The 16,789-nt window shown below is 44.6% G+C and overlaps 1 protein-coding gene across 7 annotated transcripts in view; it reads right to left on the bottom strand.

The window, feature by feature from the left end:
• Positions 1-16,789, bottom strand: part of Ehmt1 (euchromatic histone lysine methyltransferase 1) — a 123,068-nt gene that overhangs the window by 29,980 nt on the left and 76,299 nt on the right. For 5 of the 7 annotated variants that reach the window (XM_090331028.1, XM_090331029.1, XM_090331026.1 and 2 more), the window contains 5 exons: positions 8,789-8,932; positions 7,660-7,886; positions 6,247-6,420; positions 4,262-4,344; positions 3,198-3,304 (listed from right to left, as the gene is read on the bottom strand). In XM_090331028.1, coding sequence (XP_090187154.1) covers positions 3,198-3,304; positions 4,262-4,344; positions 6,247-6,420; positions 7,660-7,886; positions 8,789-8,932 — 735 coding nt within the window. The remainder of the gene's footprint in view (positions 1-3,197; positions 3,305-4,261; positions 4,345-6,246; positions 6,421-7,659; positions 7,887-8,788; positions 8,933-16,789) is intronic. The other 2 variants (XM_090331030.1, XM_090331032.1) reach the window with 1 other exon arrangement.

Here is a 16,789-nt window from a genome sequence, read left to right as displayed (position 1 = left end):
CAAAATGACAAGAACACTGAGGCAGAAATGCAGTACAGGAAACAAGGTTGATTTTAAATGCAAAACCCAGGATTGGGATGCCTGGTAAAATAAATCCATAACTCCCTAGCAGCTGATTTTACAAGTAATTAACTTTTGAAGCATGCAGAAAAAAAGATACTGATAAACAGAGATAGAGGCCGTTAAGCCTACCCTCTCCAGATGAAACTAGGCTCTGCGTGCAGAGTACACACTGCCCTGCCCCTCAAATATCTCCCCCATACCCTGGAAAATAAAATAAAATTTTAAAAAAAAGAGCACTGAAAGAAAAGATCACTCTTAAAAAGGTAAAATAAATATGTAGGAGGATTGCGTTGGACTCCACCAAGACAAAGTGAGCAAGAGAAATGTAGGGGTGGGCCATAAGCTGAGCAGCACCACAGACAGAGATGAGCCTGCTGGCATGGTAGAGCTGGTATGAGCAGAGCCTTTAAAGTGGAGATGGAGCTGGAATGAGCAAAGCCTCTGAAGTGGAGCTGTGAGGGTATGAGGGTATGACTTTGCTGAGGACTTGAGAACCATGGTGCATCTTGAGGACATTCAACCTTAGAGCTTGCTAGCACAAACTCCTATACAAGCAGAGTTTCTTCAAAAATACACAACAACCTATCAGCACTGCTCATGGCTCTGAAAAACAAATCTGAGAGAACACTGAAATAATAAAAAATGACAGAGTCCAAGGGAGGCACATCAAGTGACTAATCAAACTGACAGTTGAGACAATACAAAAGAAGGCCCCCCTGATGTGTCCCACTGCGTGTGTAACAGAGAGGACAGACAAAAATCTGGAGGTGGCAGGCTGAGACCTAAAACTGACATGACCAATCCTCACCATGGGGAAGGACACAGCACCAAGAAGCCTCACAACTTTACCAGGGACCACCAACAAGAGCTGCAGCTGTTAAGAGGGACAGAAGAGGGAAAAAGCAAACAAAGGAGGAATACATGGATATTCAAAGTCATTCCCAAGTCTGAGAGTACATGTCTACTGCCAACCTGCCAGGTAGGCCAAAGTACTGGACAGACAGCTGAGCTGCCAGTGAGGAGAAGCCCATCAACTCAAGGCCAGTGGATAGGGAAGCTCAGTTACAATGGTGGTACTGACATCAATCCTAGAGCCTCTTAGAAGTTAGACTATGATGTCATAGCACTGGCAAAGAAACGGAGTTGAGGCCAGATCAACACCTCAGAAGTACTTTCTGATATATTATGTGAACATGTAAAATATACGCAGCTCACAGGAATACAACATTCCTTTATGCAATGGTCATTTCAAATCAAAAGAGTACAACATGAGGCAAGGCCCAGATAATGATATTTGAAAGCAGGGGATGGGGGGTGGGGGGCAGAGTAAAATAAAGAAGATCTAGCTCCAGAGAGGACTCCCATGATGACTGAGTGTAGACAAACATCAAAATGCTCTGAATTGGCCCTTGATCCAGTGTAGGATACTTAATTAAACCAACTAAGCCCAGAATCAGCCTGGCCAAGAGAGCCCCAAAGAAGACACAAGAAGCCTGACATGGGTCTCCTTGGTTTTTGAGGAGGCTTCTGGCCAGAACTTGAAGGTAATGAAAGATGCAATATACCCCACAAATGCTAAATTCATTATACCCTAGGATTCAGTGAAAACTAGAAATAAGCCTACTTTGTTCATAGGAAACACAGGAGAAACTGCTAAGATTTTGGAAGAAACACACATCACAGACACATGCACACATGCACGCATCCCAAGTAAGACAGACATAATAAAGATGAAGGCAAAAACAAATGAAAGGGAGGGAAGGTTGGGGGAGAATACATCACTAAAACCAAGTTGGATAATTTTATTTATTTTGGGGAAGACAGGGGTTGGTTGTGGGGCTTGAACTCTTTGGCTCTACCACTTAAGCCACAGCTTCACTTCTGTTTTTCTGGAAGTTAACTAGAGTTAAGACTCTTGTAGACTTTTGTGCCTGGGCTGGCATTGAACCACAATCCTCAGATCTCAGCCTCCTGAGTAGCTAGGATTACAGATGTGTGAGCCACCAGCACCCTGCAAGTTAGATTTTCTTAAAAAGATAAATGGCCAGTTACTAGTGGCTCATGCCTACAACCCAAGTTACTCATGAGGCTGAGTCCTGAGGATCATGGTTCAAAGCCAATATGCATAGAAAGTCCATGATCCCCCTCATCAGTTAACTACCAAAAACCTAGAAGCAGAGCTATGGTTCAAGTAATAGAGTCTTGAACAAAAACACTCAGGACTCAGGTATTCAAGCCCCAGGACAAAAGAAAGAGGGAGAGATGGAAAGAGGAAGGGGAGGAGTGGGGAGAAAAGGAGAAAGAAAGAGAAGGAAAGTAAAAGGGGGGTAGGAGGGAGAGAGGAAGAAAGATTGACAAACCTTTCATCAGACTATCCAGAAAGAGAACCCAAACATAATTAGAGATGAAAACAGGGATATGTACACAATACCATAGAAATATAAAACATCATTAGGAACTACCAAGAACGAAACTATATATGATCAAATCTATGGACACATATAACCAATTAATACATTGGATGGTATACAAGTGTATACAAATATATTAACTGAAATAAGACAGACTCAAGGGCCAGCTCAGTGTAATACTTTAGAAAGCCAAAATCAAAGTTGAGCAAAATACCAGGAAGCAGTTACTGAAAAGGGATAGGGTAGGATCAAGGGGAAAGGAGTAGATGAATGAAGAGGGACAAAATGCAGACAAGAATACAATGTATATTCTACAAAATTAGGAAGAGTGAAGAAAGGATGGGTAGGGGAGGGATGGATGAGAATGGTGAAAGAAGGAACATTAATTAAGATGTATTATATTCAGTGTGGCTGGCTCAAGGGTAGGACGGTAGCCTTAAGCTGAAGAGCTCAGGGACAATGCCAGGCCCGGGGGTAGGGTGGTAGCCTTGGGCTGAAGAGTTCAAGCTTTATGGCCCACCCCCCCCCCAAAAAAAAAGCTAAACTGAAACAGGTTAAGACAGTTACAGGAAATCAGTGTAAACATGGAGACAGCTAAAGGGTTAGGAAGAACAGGAGGACATCAAAACCATTTCGGTCATATGTTGAGGACCCAGTGCCCCTTCATTTCAACCAACATTGAGGAGAGCTAAGAAGAGGTCAAAGAAAGCCACATTTTCGTACCTGAACCAACATGTGGCAAATGTCCACGTGGCCAGCCTCAGCTGCAGCATGTAGTGGGGAACGTTTATTCTGATGCTCCATCTTGAAGTTCGGATCAATTCCATCAACTGTGAAAACACAGGTTTACTAATTATGTCTGATATAGCATGATGCGGTTCTGAAGCCTATAACAACTGGCAATGCTCACGTGGGCAGCAGCATCAAGATAAACCCTAGAGCCGGGCTTGGAGGCCCACCCTGTCATCCTAGCTACACGGGAGGCTGAGATCTGAGGATCCTAGTTCAAAGCCAGCCCACGCATAGAAAGTCCATTAAGATTCTTATCTTCAATTAACCACCAGAAAACTAGAAGTGGCGCTGTGATTCAAGAGGTAGAGTACTAGCCTTGAACTGAAGAGCTCAGGGTCAGAGCTAGACCCAGAGTTCAAGCCCCACGACTGCCAAAAAATAGCCCTAGGTCCAGAAACTGGATACACTTACCACACACCCCACTTTGCCCAGGCCAGGCCCCACTTCTCCTAAAACAAGTAGGATGTGCAAGAGCTTTACATGAAATTTGACAGGAAGTCTAAACCTATAAAAGGCAATCACATGCACACTTGCTTCCAGCACCATTCTTAACTCAGAGGCTCTTTGTCTTGGCCTCTGGTAGGCCCATGAGGATACAGACAAGGGCAAAAGAAGCTCCAAGGACAGGCCTAATAGAGGCGTGGGAGTAATGCCCTGACTGGGCATTCACGGAGTTAAGGGAAGATTTGTGAGACAGGAGTCTTGCTATGTAGCCTAGGCAGTTAGTCAAGAGACCAACTGTGTAACAGAGCAGCAGCTTAGCATTGTATGAAATCTATCAGGGCAATAAATAAAATATATAATTTTTAAAAAGAAAAGAAAGAAAACTCATTAACTTCATAATTTGCTGTTAGGCAAAGGGCTCTTTAATCATCTTTTCCAATCCAGAAAGGATGAACTTCAGAGAGATCGAGTAAGATCAAGTTCATGAGAAAAGAAGTAATCCAATGGGAACACGGTGCCGTCATTCTGGAGCCTGTGGTACAGCAACTCACCCAGCATGAGGAGCACTTTCTGCAACTCGCCCTGCCTGGCGGAGAAGTACAGCTGCTTGGGATGAAAACGAAGCTTCTTGGGTCTGTAGAGAGCAGAGAACAACAGTCAGCACAGCCTGTATTGACTTTGGAGGCTGAAGGCCGATTCCTCCAGGAGAAGTGTATCAAACACTCTAACCTTTTGGGTTTTTGGTTGTTGTTGATTTTTGTTTTTACTAGTTCTGGGGCTTGAACTCAGGGCCTGAGTTCAAGGCTAGAGATCTACCATCTGAGCCACAGCACCACTTCAGGCTTTTTCTATGTATGTGGTACTAAGGAATCGAACCCAGATCTTCATGGGTGCTAGGCAAACCCTCTAACGCTAGGCCAAACTCCCAGCCCCAAACACGCTACTCTTAAAGCCCCTCACAGTCAAAACAACAAAATAGAGATGGGGACCTAGCCAAGCTGTACAGCATCTGACTGACATGTGCCCCAGCACTGATGGGATAGAGGTAGTTATAGCCCAGGACCCACGGCTCAAGCCTTTAATTCTAGCTACATGGGAGGCAAAGACTAGGAGATCACAGTTCAAGGACAGCCCAGGACTAAGAGTTCAAGAGGTTCCATCTCAACCAATGATTTGGTGTGGGCACTATAGTCCACGTCTGTCATTCCCAGTAGTATACTGGAAAACAGCACAAAAAGGGACAGAAGTATGGCTCAAGGTAAGTTCCTAGCAAGGAGACCCCAAGTTCAATCCCCAGTGCCACCAAAAATAATATTACAACTATAATGCATAATTTAAATAGTTTTTAAAAACTAAGCAATTATAAGGGCCAGGAGTGTGGCCTAGTGGTAGACTGCTTTCCCAACACACATGAAGACTTGGGAATAATTCCTCGGTACTACACACATAGAAAAAGCCAGAAGTGGTGCTGTGGCTCAAGTGGTAGAGCTCTATCTAGCCTTGAGAAAGTTCAAGGACAGTGCTCAGGCCCTGAGTTCAAGCTCCAGGACTGGCTAAATAAACAGCAATTCTCTTACAAACGTGGTATAAAAAATGTTCATGTCATTAGGCTTCTATACAATAGGACAAGAAACCCCACCCAGGTCATAGGTGAACCGCTCCTCTGTAGATCAGGGAGGCCTGAGGAGCCATCTACACATCCACACTCAGAATGGCACTGAGGTACCCCACTAGTAGAGCTGTGGTGGTGTGTTGGCAGGCCCAGCTCAGCTTTGAGTGGGTGATGACCGTCATCACGAAGGGGCGTTAGTCATCCTCTAGAAACGAAGAAGGAGCCAACCCAGCAAGGACTAAGATAGAGTATCTCTGCTATAAAATTGAACCCAATAAACTGCTAAACGAAGGAAAGGAATAATCTGAGGCCACAGGCAGAAACTATGGCCAAACAGTGATTACATAAACAGGCTTAGAAAACAGGCTGCAGATATACAAATGAGTATCTACAGGGGAAGACTAGAAGTCCAGCAGAGGGGCTTGTTAGCATCAGAATTGTTAGATAAGAGTAAGTACTCTATGTTTCTTCCACAGAAAAGGCAAGCTCAGTGCTCGGTGTGGTTTGCCTCCTTACAAACTGTGAAGCTGTCCCCAGGAAGGGAAGACCAGAGGAGGGCTTCGGGGTATGGGAGATGGCAGGTAAGTCTAGGACTTAACTGGTCTAGCACTCATACAGTACAAGTGAGAGCAGTTCCCGAGGACAAGAAAAACTACGGGGTGGCAGTCAGGTCTGCCATAGCAATGTGCAGTTCACCCAAGGGCAAGACTATAGAGCTCACAAAACTGTCCTTGCTCAGGACTTCAAGAATAGGACCTTATGTTCTTAACATACAAAGAAGTCGGCAATTTGCTGTAATTTTCCCAAGATATACACAACTAGTACTAATGAAGAGTGTTACCCAAAAAGTTAAAAGCCCTAGTGACCCTTTGGGGAAGCACGGGCTCTACCTGAGTCATCTCTGAAATGCAGACCAACTCTTACTTTTCTGAGTCCAGAGCAATTAGAGCACTTTCCAAGGTTTCCTTCCCAGGTCCCTGGGAAAGGCAGGAAGTCGGCCTCCCAAGTCCAGGTGGCCCTGCAGAGTCAAAGCCCTCAGGCATCTGGGGAACTGTAGTCTGTGGCTTGTCATCCTCGGAGATCGGGGCTCCAGCAATGCTTCAGGGAAGGAAATCATTAAAATGTTGAGTCTCAGCATTGGAGACTTTCCTTTCTCATAGAAACCAACCTGCCCACAATGCTACCTGTAAGTAGAGAGAGTCTGAACTTGGAATCCTGTTCCCTGAGAGATGTGACATTCAAAAGTCAGGACATTTCTAGAATTCTTGGCAACACACTCACTCACACCTGCTTTTATAGACCTTCCTCACAGAAGGAAGTCACTAGAGCGGTGACTACAAGTACACCGAGTTCACAGAGTGATAGAAAGGCAAGGATACTTTCCAAGCTGTTAGATCTGAGGGCCACACCTGAATCCTTTAAGTGACCTTCAAAAAAGTTTGGTTTTCTATCACTGTAATGTTTATTAAGTTATTTTCCATTATCTTCTGGATAGCTAATTGGTTTGTCACTGTTCGGATAAGATCTCTTCATCTCGTCCCACATAGGACCTGGCAGATGAAACCACTAACAGTGGTATCTGTCCTACCCTTTCAACAACTCCCATCAACTATAAATTCTTCAACTATTCCTACTGAGTTCTCTTAGGAAGGCAATTGAGTGTCTGCATGAACAAATTTAATCCTTTAGATTTTCTTTTTCTTGGGGAGGGCCTTCAACACTATGCCAAGAAGACAGCAGGAGCAAAAGCAGCTGTCAGGATGTTTCAAGGAGTACAAAGACACATTATAAGGCTACACCAGTTAGGGCAGCAGGAAAACTGATTCAAAACAGGCGCATGAATCCACAAAACCACACTGAAAAAGACCCATGTATAAGCTAGGTGCAGTGGCTCATGGGTGCCCTGGCTCACGCCTGTAATCCTAGCTACTCCGGAGGCTGAGATTTGAGGATCTTGATTCAAAGCCAGCCTGGGCACAAAAGGACCTGAAACTCTTATCTCCAATTAACCTCTAGAAAGAGAAGTGAGGTTTGGCTCCAGGGTAGGACAGTAGCCTTGAGCTGAAGAGCTCAGGGACAACATCCAGGCCCTGGGGTAGGGGTGGCAGCCTTGAGCTGAAGAGCTCAGGGACAGAGTCCAGGCTAAGTTCAAGCCCCATGACACCCCCCCCCCCAAAAAAGACCCATGTATAAATGACAATAAACTAATGTCAGTGTTTTTTTAGTTGTATCAGAGTTGGCTGAGACTCCTGCATAGAGCTGCATAAAAACCTCTAACAACTAAAAACACACCTCCAAAGATACTGTGTAGAAAGCTCAGCCAGAGCCCCTTTGTACCTGCCCGTGGTGGTGTCAGCCCTGCCCTCGGTGACCATGCTCTTCTCCTGCCCAGGGGCCGGCATCACTGTGGAGGTTGTGTCTGCTTTTGCTATGGTCACCTCTTTGGCCTTGGAGGTCTCCTCCCCACAATGGGGACAGTAGCTGGCATTGTTGATTCGAGAGGCACAATCCTTATGGAAACGGTGAGAAATGCTGCTCTCAGGCTGACATTCCATGAAGTTACCCTAGAAATAGGAAGATGAAACTGCTGTGAAAAATTAGCTAAAAATTAGCAAGGCCAAGCAAACAACTAAAGAGGCCAGGGGCCCAGTTCTCATCCAGTTACCTGCAGAACAGATCAGAAAAAACAAATGAGTTTGCACACACTCCTAGAAAGGGTGGAGACAGCACAGGTCACCTTACTGCCACCCCTTCTCCAGTACAACCAAAAATGTCCAAGCCCTTTAACCCAGCTACTCTGAACAAGCAAAAGCAACTCAGAAGACATGGTCCAGAGGACCACTTAGGAGAAGATCTGTACTCCACAAGCTGATAGAGGAACAGAACAAAAGTCTTGGGTCAAAAGGAGAAGGCTGCTGGCATTTCGGTAAGCTCAAATCAGATGAGTTAACGAGGACAGCTACTGCTGCACAGAGCTAGAGATAAGGGCATACAAGGAGTATAAGACTAGAAAGGATTCAAGGTATAGAATCTAAGGACAAGTCCAAGGAATGCAGGGCAGTTGGACACCAGCAGGACAGATGAGTTCTTGTAGGAAGAAGCCTGTGTTACAGATATCCGATACATGGAGTCACCAAAGATAAGATCCTAGCAGCAACAGACAAGGACATAAGAGGAAGGAGCTATGCCTTGGTTCTGTACTCAAGCAGGAGTCACAGAGCTAAGAATGTCAGATCACCATAGAAAGAAGTACGAGTGACTCAAGCAGGAAGAGGTAGGATCCCAGGTGAAACAATTGATTATCTACAACAAGAAAGCTCAAGAGCTGCAGTGAGGAGCTGTGGAACACAGGAGACTTCCTTGACTTGCAACCAGAGAGATCTTAGCTGGGATGAGTTCACAACAGAGCAGACACAGGCTCTGCAGAGGAAGTGCAGGGGGCCCTGGGAGTGAGCTGGGCTCTTACCGCTGTGCAGAAGTAGCCGCAGCCAGGACAGCACTGGTGCTTCACCATGCGGCCCCGATGGTCTTCACAGAGCACCAAGAGAGGTGCCTTGTTGGACGGGCGCATCAGCTCATACTTGACCACGCTGTTTGTGCACCGGCCCAACTGCAAGCAGACAAGACCAGGGGTCAGTGAAAGAGCCTTACAGAAACAGTTTTTTCCACCCAATAGGACCCAGGAGCTGCCTAACACACAGGAGGTGTGTGCAGGGGAAGGCTGATGGAAGGAGCCATAAGCCTTATGAGAGGGGCCTGGATTCATGAGCATATATCAAGCATCTGTCACACACCTGTTAGCACTGGTAACCTGAAAGAGAAAGCCACCAACTTCTAATTTGTGCAAGAAGGTAGCCAGTTGACCACAGTCAGAGAATCAGGTGCTTAAATGAGGCAAAAATCAAGGAGATCAGGGTGAAAGGAGATCTGTACAATGAACATATGAAAGACAGGACAGTACAGGTCATCACAGATGAGCACTAAAGAACAGTGCAATTAGCCTCCAAGACACCTAGGGCATCTGGAAAGTCCTGGACATGGCATCACAGCTGAGATGCAAGACACAGAGGAATGTTGGCAATGGAGGTTCAAAAGGTCCAAGTCTGACTGAGTGACTGCCATCATCATGGAAGCAAAGGCAACTCTAAGTGAAGACATCTGTGACACTCCTAGGTACTGCAATAAGCCAGACCAAGGGTGTCTGTGTGCGGCACAGAGTGCTGGTTTACTATGTAACCCTCTCTGAAAGCCCAGAAAGAAGAAAAGAAAGAGGCAGGAACAAGAATTGAGTAGCAATTCACAAAAGCACTACTACAATTGTCCCCCCAAACAAATGAAACATAAGTGGCCTCTAGCACTCTTCTGCACTGCTGGCACAATGTTATTGCTCAGACAGACTGCAAATGCAAGCTGACGGTCCTGAGTTCTACAGACAGAAAGGAACGTAATACAAAGTTTCTGGAAACTTTTAAAGTTGAAATATGAATCAGAAAGCTTCCAAATGTATATTCTTTTCCTAAAACTCCATCTGAAGGCGAGGCTTTACTTACCCAGGACAGGGCCACTTCAATAACAGAACAGAGGAACAACAAACACAAGTGCCAAATGAGTAAGGGTTTCAACGATATCCATATGGGACTTTACAAAAATCACCCAGGCTTTTAAAAGATGTTCAGGGCATCACCCCACAGCCAAAGATAAAACGTAGAAGGGAGAGAACTGGGCCATGTACATCCAGGAGCCCACAGTTGACCCAACAAAAAATGAGCCACAGGCGTCCTCACAAGACACAAAGCAACAGAGAAGGCACTGACTTGTCAAAACAAAGAGGACTCAAGCCTGCCCACCTTCAGGAAGGACTCAGGTATCTAGTCCAAACAGACTCAGCACAAGGGAGGCAGGGCTAGCTTATGAGAGGAGGAGACATGGCAGAGCCCAAATTCTATCCCCATTCTGCTACAAAGAACTCCCTGTCAGCAATGGAGCCCCTCACTGTTTTGTTAATTTTTTTCATATATTTTTATTGTAATTAATAGAAGGGTTACATTATATTCACCAGATAGAAGGTGCATTACTTCACATACATTGATACCCTTTCTCATGTTCTGGTCCCCATTTCCCTCTCCCCAACACCGAAATTTTTTTAATTTTTAAGAATAAGACAGAGTATAACAAAATGCATGAACCCATACCTAATTTCAAAAATTACTAACATTTTCCATTTTCATCTGAGCCGTCCCTCATAATTTATATGACTGACAGAGAAGGACTGGAGTATTTAAAAATGAAATTGTATCTTTTTTTTTTTTTTAAAACCAGTCCTGGAGTTTGAATTCAGGGCCTGGGCACTGTCCCTGAGTTTCTTTTGCTCAAGGCTGGCTAACACTCTACCACTTAAATCACAGAACCACTTCGGGCCTTTTCTGTTTAATTTGGCACTGAGGGATAGAACACAGGACTTCATGCGTGCTAGGTAAGCACTCTATCATTAAGCCACATTTCTAGCCTCTCACATCACTTTATTTGTTGCTGTCATTGACTCAGTGATTTAGAGGTACAGAAATTACACCCCAAACTTGTGCCTGCTGTGTAAGCACTACACCACTGAGTTGCACAGCCCCAGCCCAAAATCATATTGCTTTGTCCATAAATACACATATATAAACTCAAAATGCATTATTCATAAGCCATATTTATCCTTTCAAACCTTTCTCACATCCAACAAAAGTGAATTTCTTCAGAGCACTTGGTCCTCGAGATTTTAAGCTCTTACTAGAACACAAATCTGTTTGATTGGTTGATTTTGGCCAGTTCTGGGCTTGAGCTCAGGGCCTGAGCACTGTCCTTGGACTTTCTCAAGGCTAGAGCTCTACCACTTGAGCCACAGCACCACTTCTGTTTTTTTTTTTTCTATCTATGAGGTACCAAGGAATCGAGCCCGGGTCTTCGTGCGTGCCAGACAAGCCCTCTACCACTAGGCCAAACTCCCAGCTCCTACTAGAACACAAGTAAGGTGAGCATATAGTACCTGTCAGTATCTATCTGCAGAGTACCCTTTCCTTTTGCTTCCCTTTCATGCCATTCACCTGTTGAAGAACCTGAGTGACCCCACAGAATGCCCTCTTAATTTGGCTTCTTTACACCAGATAAGTTCCTTTTCACCTGACTCTCTACCACCAGTACCCCCTGACACCTGGTCTAGACCACCTCCAGGCTGTTGTAGTCCCTGGCCGAGGCAAAGACTCACAGCCTGTGCCATACGTGCTCTGTAGCACAGCCTAGTGTGTCCACAGGCAAGGGCTCTTTTCTTCTATGCCCAAATTGCCCAATAATGCAGAGAAGTTAGTGAGGGTGGTAATGGCAAACATACCAATACCCTGATCTGTCTCTTTGCTAAAACTACATTGTCCAGCACAGTTTAAGGTAAGCTAGATGAAAAACTAAGACTAGCTGGGTACTGGTGGCTTCTGCCTATAATCTAAACTATGCAACAGACTGAGATCTGAGAATCGCAGTTTGAAGCCAGCCAACAAAAGAAAATCTGTGAAACTCTTAACTTCAATTAAACCCATTTAAAAAAGCTGTAGTTCAAATGGTAGAGCATTAAACTTGAGCAAAAAAGTTCAAGGAACAGCATTCAGGCCCTGAGTTAAAGCTTCAAGACAGACAGACAGACACTCATCACATACACTCACACATCAACCAGTCAAAATCCAAAGGAGGAGGAGCAGCGGTACAGACAAGAAACACTGTCCATATGTCTCAGATGCGAAACTGTGGTTGAAAACAACAAAACAAGTGTCCATTCGATAATATACAACATTTCAGAATGCCAGGTCTCAAAACGGTTCTCTCCCAAGCAACCTTTCTTGAGAAGGGGTTGAAGGTTATGCTCCACCAATACCAAGAACCAGCTAAACAAGTATAGCCAACAGGACATGAGATGGATGTAAAGAATTCACAAAGACATCAACCCTACTAGTATACTAGTTCACAGCAAATACACAGGGGGGAAAAAAGTGTAAAACAAGGCATTATAAACACTAAAAATTTTCAGTGATTCCAGAAAAGAAACACAGAAGTACCTATCCCTAGCACATCTGTGTATAAGTTCTACTGCATTCTGAGAATCCAGACACTGATGATTCAAAACCAAAGGTGGGTCCAGCCTGAGCAGGGGCTAAGGGAAAAATGGCAACAAGAATTAGAAGAGAATAATGTACCCTTGAGCCAGGTGTGGCGGCTCACACTTATAATCCTAGCTACTCAGGAGGCTGAGATCTGAGGATGATGGTTCAAAGCCAGCCCAGGTACTAAAGAATGTGAGATTCTTATCTCTAGAAAACCAGAAGTGGGGCTGTGGCTCAGGGGTAGGGTGGTAGCCTTGAGCTGAAGAGCTCAGGGACAGCATCCAAGCCCAGAGTTCAAGCCCCATGACCCACCAAAAACAACAACAAAAAACAACCATACCCTTGAATAACTTTAACATTGAAGGAACTAAACCACCTCTGAACACTGAGTCCCTTCCAAGTGCACAGTGTGTGAAAAATTCAAGGAAGAAAAGCCATATAACCTCTAGTTCATTGAGAAAATACTTTCCCCTCACAGATCCCATTAGGGCTAATAAAACAGTCACTAGGATGAAGGCCCCAGAGTGTGGGCCAAGGCTGGGAATATCTAAGCACTAATAAAAAAAGAAGGCTGAAATATTAGTATAATATTTTATTACTGTTATTAAGTAGTTTTTAAAAATGGTTGTTGTTACAGAGGCTATACTTCTCTAAGTCCAGGAATAAGCGTCTTGGTCAATTTTCTTCCTTTGTTCTTCCTCACTTCCCCCTGCCACTCCCTTTACATACTTTGATATAGATCTCAGGTGACTGGTGTCTTTTTTTCACACAGTAATATTCTCAGATCTTCAGTTGTTGGCACCTTTTGTAAATTGAAGATCTAAGTATTTAGAACCAGCGAGGCATCAGAAACAAAGACTTGAACCAATCTAATATCTAGGCTTTCTCTACATGCCTGCTTCCCAGCAGTAAGTTGTTCTGACAGGACTGTGCTCCTCTTTTTATGTTTCCATACAGTGTCACTATGTATTTCGCAACAGGGATTGTGAGTATAAGCAAACTGAAAATGTATGTGGGCTTTTTTAGATTTTTGATTATTTGTTTTGTTTTTGGCAGTCACTTGAACTCTGGGCCTGGGTGCTGTCCCTGGCTCTTCAGCTCAAGGCTAGTGCTCTATCACTTTGAGCCACAGCGCCACTTCCAATGTATGTGTTTTACTTTGTAGATTCCAGACATCCCCTTCTGTTGCCACAGATTTTCATAAATCTAAGTAACCTGGATGACCCACTATATACCCACGATGCCAAACACTGGGTGTGAATGTGTGCAAGTATTTGCTTTAGGGGTGTGCATGTGTGTGAGTGTGTGCTGTAACATTTTTTGTTTGTTTTTCCCCTCCTAGTAGCTGAGTGTGAAGAGATGGACACTGAGCAGACAGGCACAGCTGAGGGGAAAGCAGAAGTCATAAGGGCTAGAATCAGCAAGATCCTTCAGAAAGACTACAAGAATCCATGTGTGATATTTGCCACTAGAAAGATCATGATAATATTGTAAAACAACAAATTAATCAAGTCCAGGATCTATTGGAGAATCAAATTTGTGTTTTAAGGACTAGTAAACATGGAACAACAACAAAAAAGAGCTCTGTGCTACTTGCCTTCGAAAAGTCAATCACTGTACAATGAGAGGCAAATGAGTGCCAAGAAGTGCACAATTCGTACCAGAACTAGAATACCATTTCAGAAACACACATCCCCTCTATGCATGATAAACATACTCATTAGTAATTGTTAACAGGAGTCAGGAGTGGGGGAAAAGTATGTGTGTGTGTTGGGGGAGGGGGAGATTAGATGGCTGTCACATGGCCAGACCTGAGCCAGCTTTCCCATAGTCTTGCAAAAGAATTGAACTGAGCTGACCCTGGCTCCAAACTAAGTTTCAGTTTTGCCAAGAAATAGCTGAACTGGAACCTGAGTGAAAGATTGACAGAATTTAGACAGTGGAAGCCTTCAGGGACAGACAGACTGGGGAAGAGTATCCATTTTGTGACCTTGTTAATGCTAACAGATCTCATACCTGAGATGGACACACCTAATGTTGGTTTTATCATCAACTAGATCTAGTATACAACATATATAATTCAGAAAAGACTGAGTCCTATAATTGCTACAGAAGGAAACGGGGAGGGGGGGGAGGGGGGGTGAGGAGAGGGGAAGGGAGAGGGGAGGGGAAGGGAGAGGAGAGAAGAGAGGAGGGGAGCCAAACAAGCTACTGCATACCACCAGTCCAGAACACAATAGACTTCTCTATGAAGAAGACAGATGTAGGGCCGGGAGTTTGGCCTAGTGGTTAAAGTGCTTGCCTAGCATGCATGAAGACCCGGGTTCGATTCCTCGGTACCACATACATAGAAAAAAGCCGGAAGTGGTGCTGAGGCTCAAGTGGTAGAGCTCTAGCCTTGAGAAAGTCCAAGGACAGTGTTCAGGCCCTGAGCTCAAGCCCAGGACTGGCAAAAAAAAAAAAAGACAGATGTAGCTATACATTCTGCCTATCTAGTGTAAAACCTATTCAGAGACATTAAATCATCCCAGCAAATGGAGGGAAAGGCTGTGAAAGAATTCTAGCTACTACTTAAAAGCAAAATAACAGAAATGCAAAACTGCAACTTGTAATGAAGTCACAGATACAGGCAGTGATATCACCACACAGAGAAAGTTAAAATCTTTAAGTGAAAGGTTGATGCGGAACAAGTGGTAGCTGAAGAAACCCCAATTTACATTAATATATCTTCTGCCTCAAAGCATCCTTGCCACAATTAAATCATCAAAGTTTAAAGTATTATACCTCCTCATACCTTCAGATTCTGTTTTCAAGCTGTATGAATAAGGACCACAACTTAAACAGCACAAGAAAGCCATCAGCTACTGCTGGGAGCCGAGTAACGCCATGTCTAATAACTTTCTGCTGAGACAAGGCAAGGTGCAAGAGGCAGGGCGCAAGACTTGATTACCATTGGTTACAAATGTGTTATTGTTTATCACTCTCTGCTGGGACCTAGAGTGAGGGTATATTAGCTGGAGGGGCCCCCTCAGGAGGGTGTTTTTTTTTTTTTTTTTTGGAGAGAGAGATTTTCCTGCCTTGATGAAGCTGCGTGGCGTCTCTGTTCGTGCTCCAGGGAAGGAAGGCTGAGTGCGGGAAGACAGTGGGCCCTTTCCTCTCGTGGCTTGGACTGGTCAGAGTGTGTTTTTCCTCATCCCTCCTACTAGTCGAGAGGGACCAGGGACGAAGGACCCCGACAAGCTAGGGGCCAGGAATTTGGGCTGGTGGTACAGTGCTTGCCTAGCATGCACAAAGACCTGGGTTCAATTCCTCAGTTCCACATACATAGAAAAAGCTGGAAATGGTGCTATTGCTTAAGTGGCAAAGTGCTAGCCTTGAGCAAAATGCATCTAAGGACAGTGTTCAGGCCCTGAGTTCAAGCCCCAGGACAGGGAAGGGGAAGGGTTGGGTTTCTCTGGCAGGTCAGTGACCAGGGAGCTAGAGAAATAAGAGAGTATTCTGGATCTTCTAATCCTGAGAGATATAAAAGGCTTTTGCTTTCAAGATTGCAACAAATATGAGTGGAATCAACATGGATATCATGAGAAAAATTATGAAAAGGCATTTTTTTCCTGATAAATATCTGACTATGGAAAAGACACTACTTAAAAGAAACTTGTACTTGGTGCATGTATCATGCAGGCCTTTGTATTTTGGGGTTGTTGCTGTTGCCAGTCCCGGGGCTTGAACTCAGGATCCAGGCACTGTCCCTGAGTGCTAGCTTTGAGCACTCTACCACTTAAGCCACAGTGCTACTTCTGGAATAGAATCCAGGGCTTCATGCATGCTAGGCTATCACTAAGCCACATTCCCAGCCTGTTTTTGTTCTGTTGTGTGTTTGTTTTTTACCTTAATAGAAATATATACTGAGCCAGGTATGGAAGCTTAAGCATAAAAATTTTGCTACTGGGCCGGGAGTTTGGCCTAGTGGTTAAAGTGCTTGCCTAGCATGCATGAAGACCCGGGTTCGATTCCTCGGTACCACATATATAGAAAAAAGCCGGAAGTGGTGCTGAGGCTCAAGTGGTAGAGCTTTAGCCTTGAGAAAGTCCAAGGACAGTGCTCAGGCCCTGAGCTCAAGCCCAGGACTGGCAAAAAAAAAAAAAAAATTGCTACTTTGGAGACAAAGACTGGGGGAATGTCATTCAAGTCTAGCTCAAAAAGTTCATAAGGCTCCCTTCTCAGCCACTGGCTAGGCACAACAGCATACACCTGCTAGGCCAGCTACAGAGGAAGCACAGTAGCTGACTGCCATGGCATAGGTCTGTCATCCCCACAGCAACACAAGGAAGCCCAGG

This window comes from Megascapheus bottae, chromosome 3 (genome assembly GCF_031878675.1).
Source record: "Megascapheus bottae isolate mThoBot1 chromosome 3, mThoBot2.hap1, whole genome shotgun sequence".
NCBI classification, from domain to species: Eukaryota; Metazoa; Chordata; class Mammalia; order Rodentia; family Geomyidae; genus Megascapheus; species Megascapheus bottae.
Note: the sequence above shows the minus strand (reverse complement) of the source record. Positions and strands in the feature narration are given on the sequence as shown.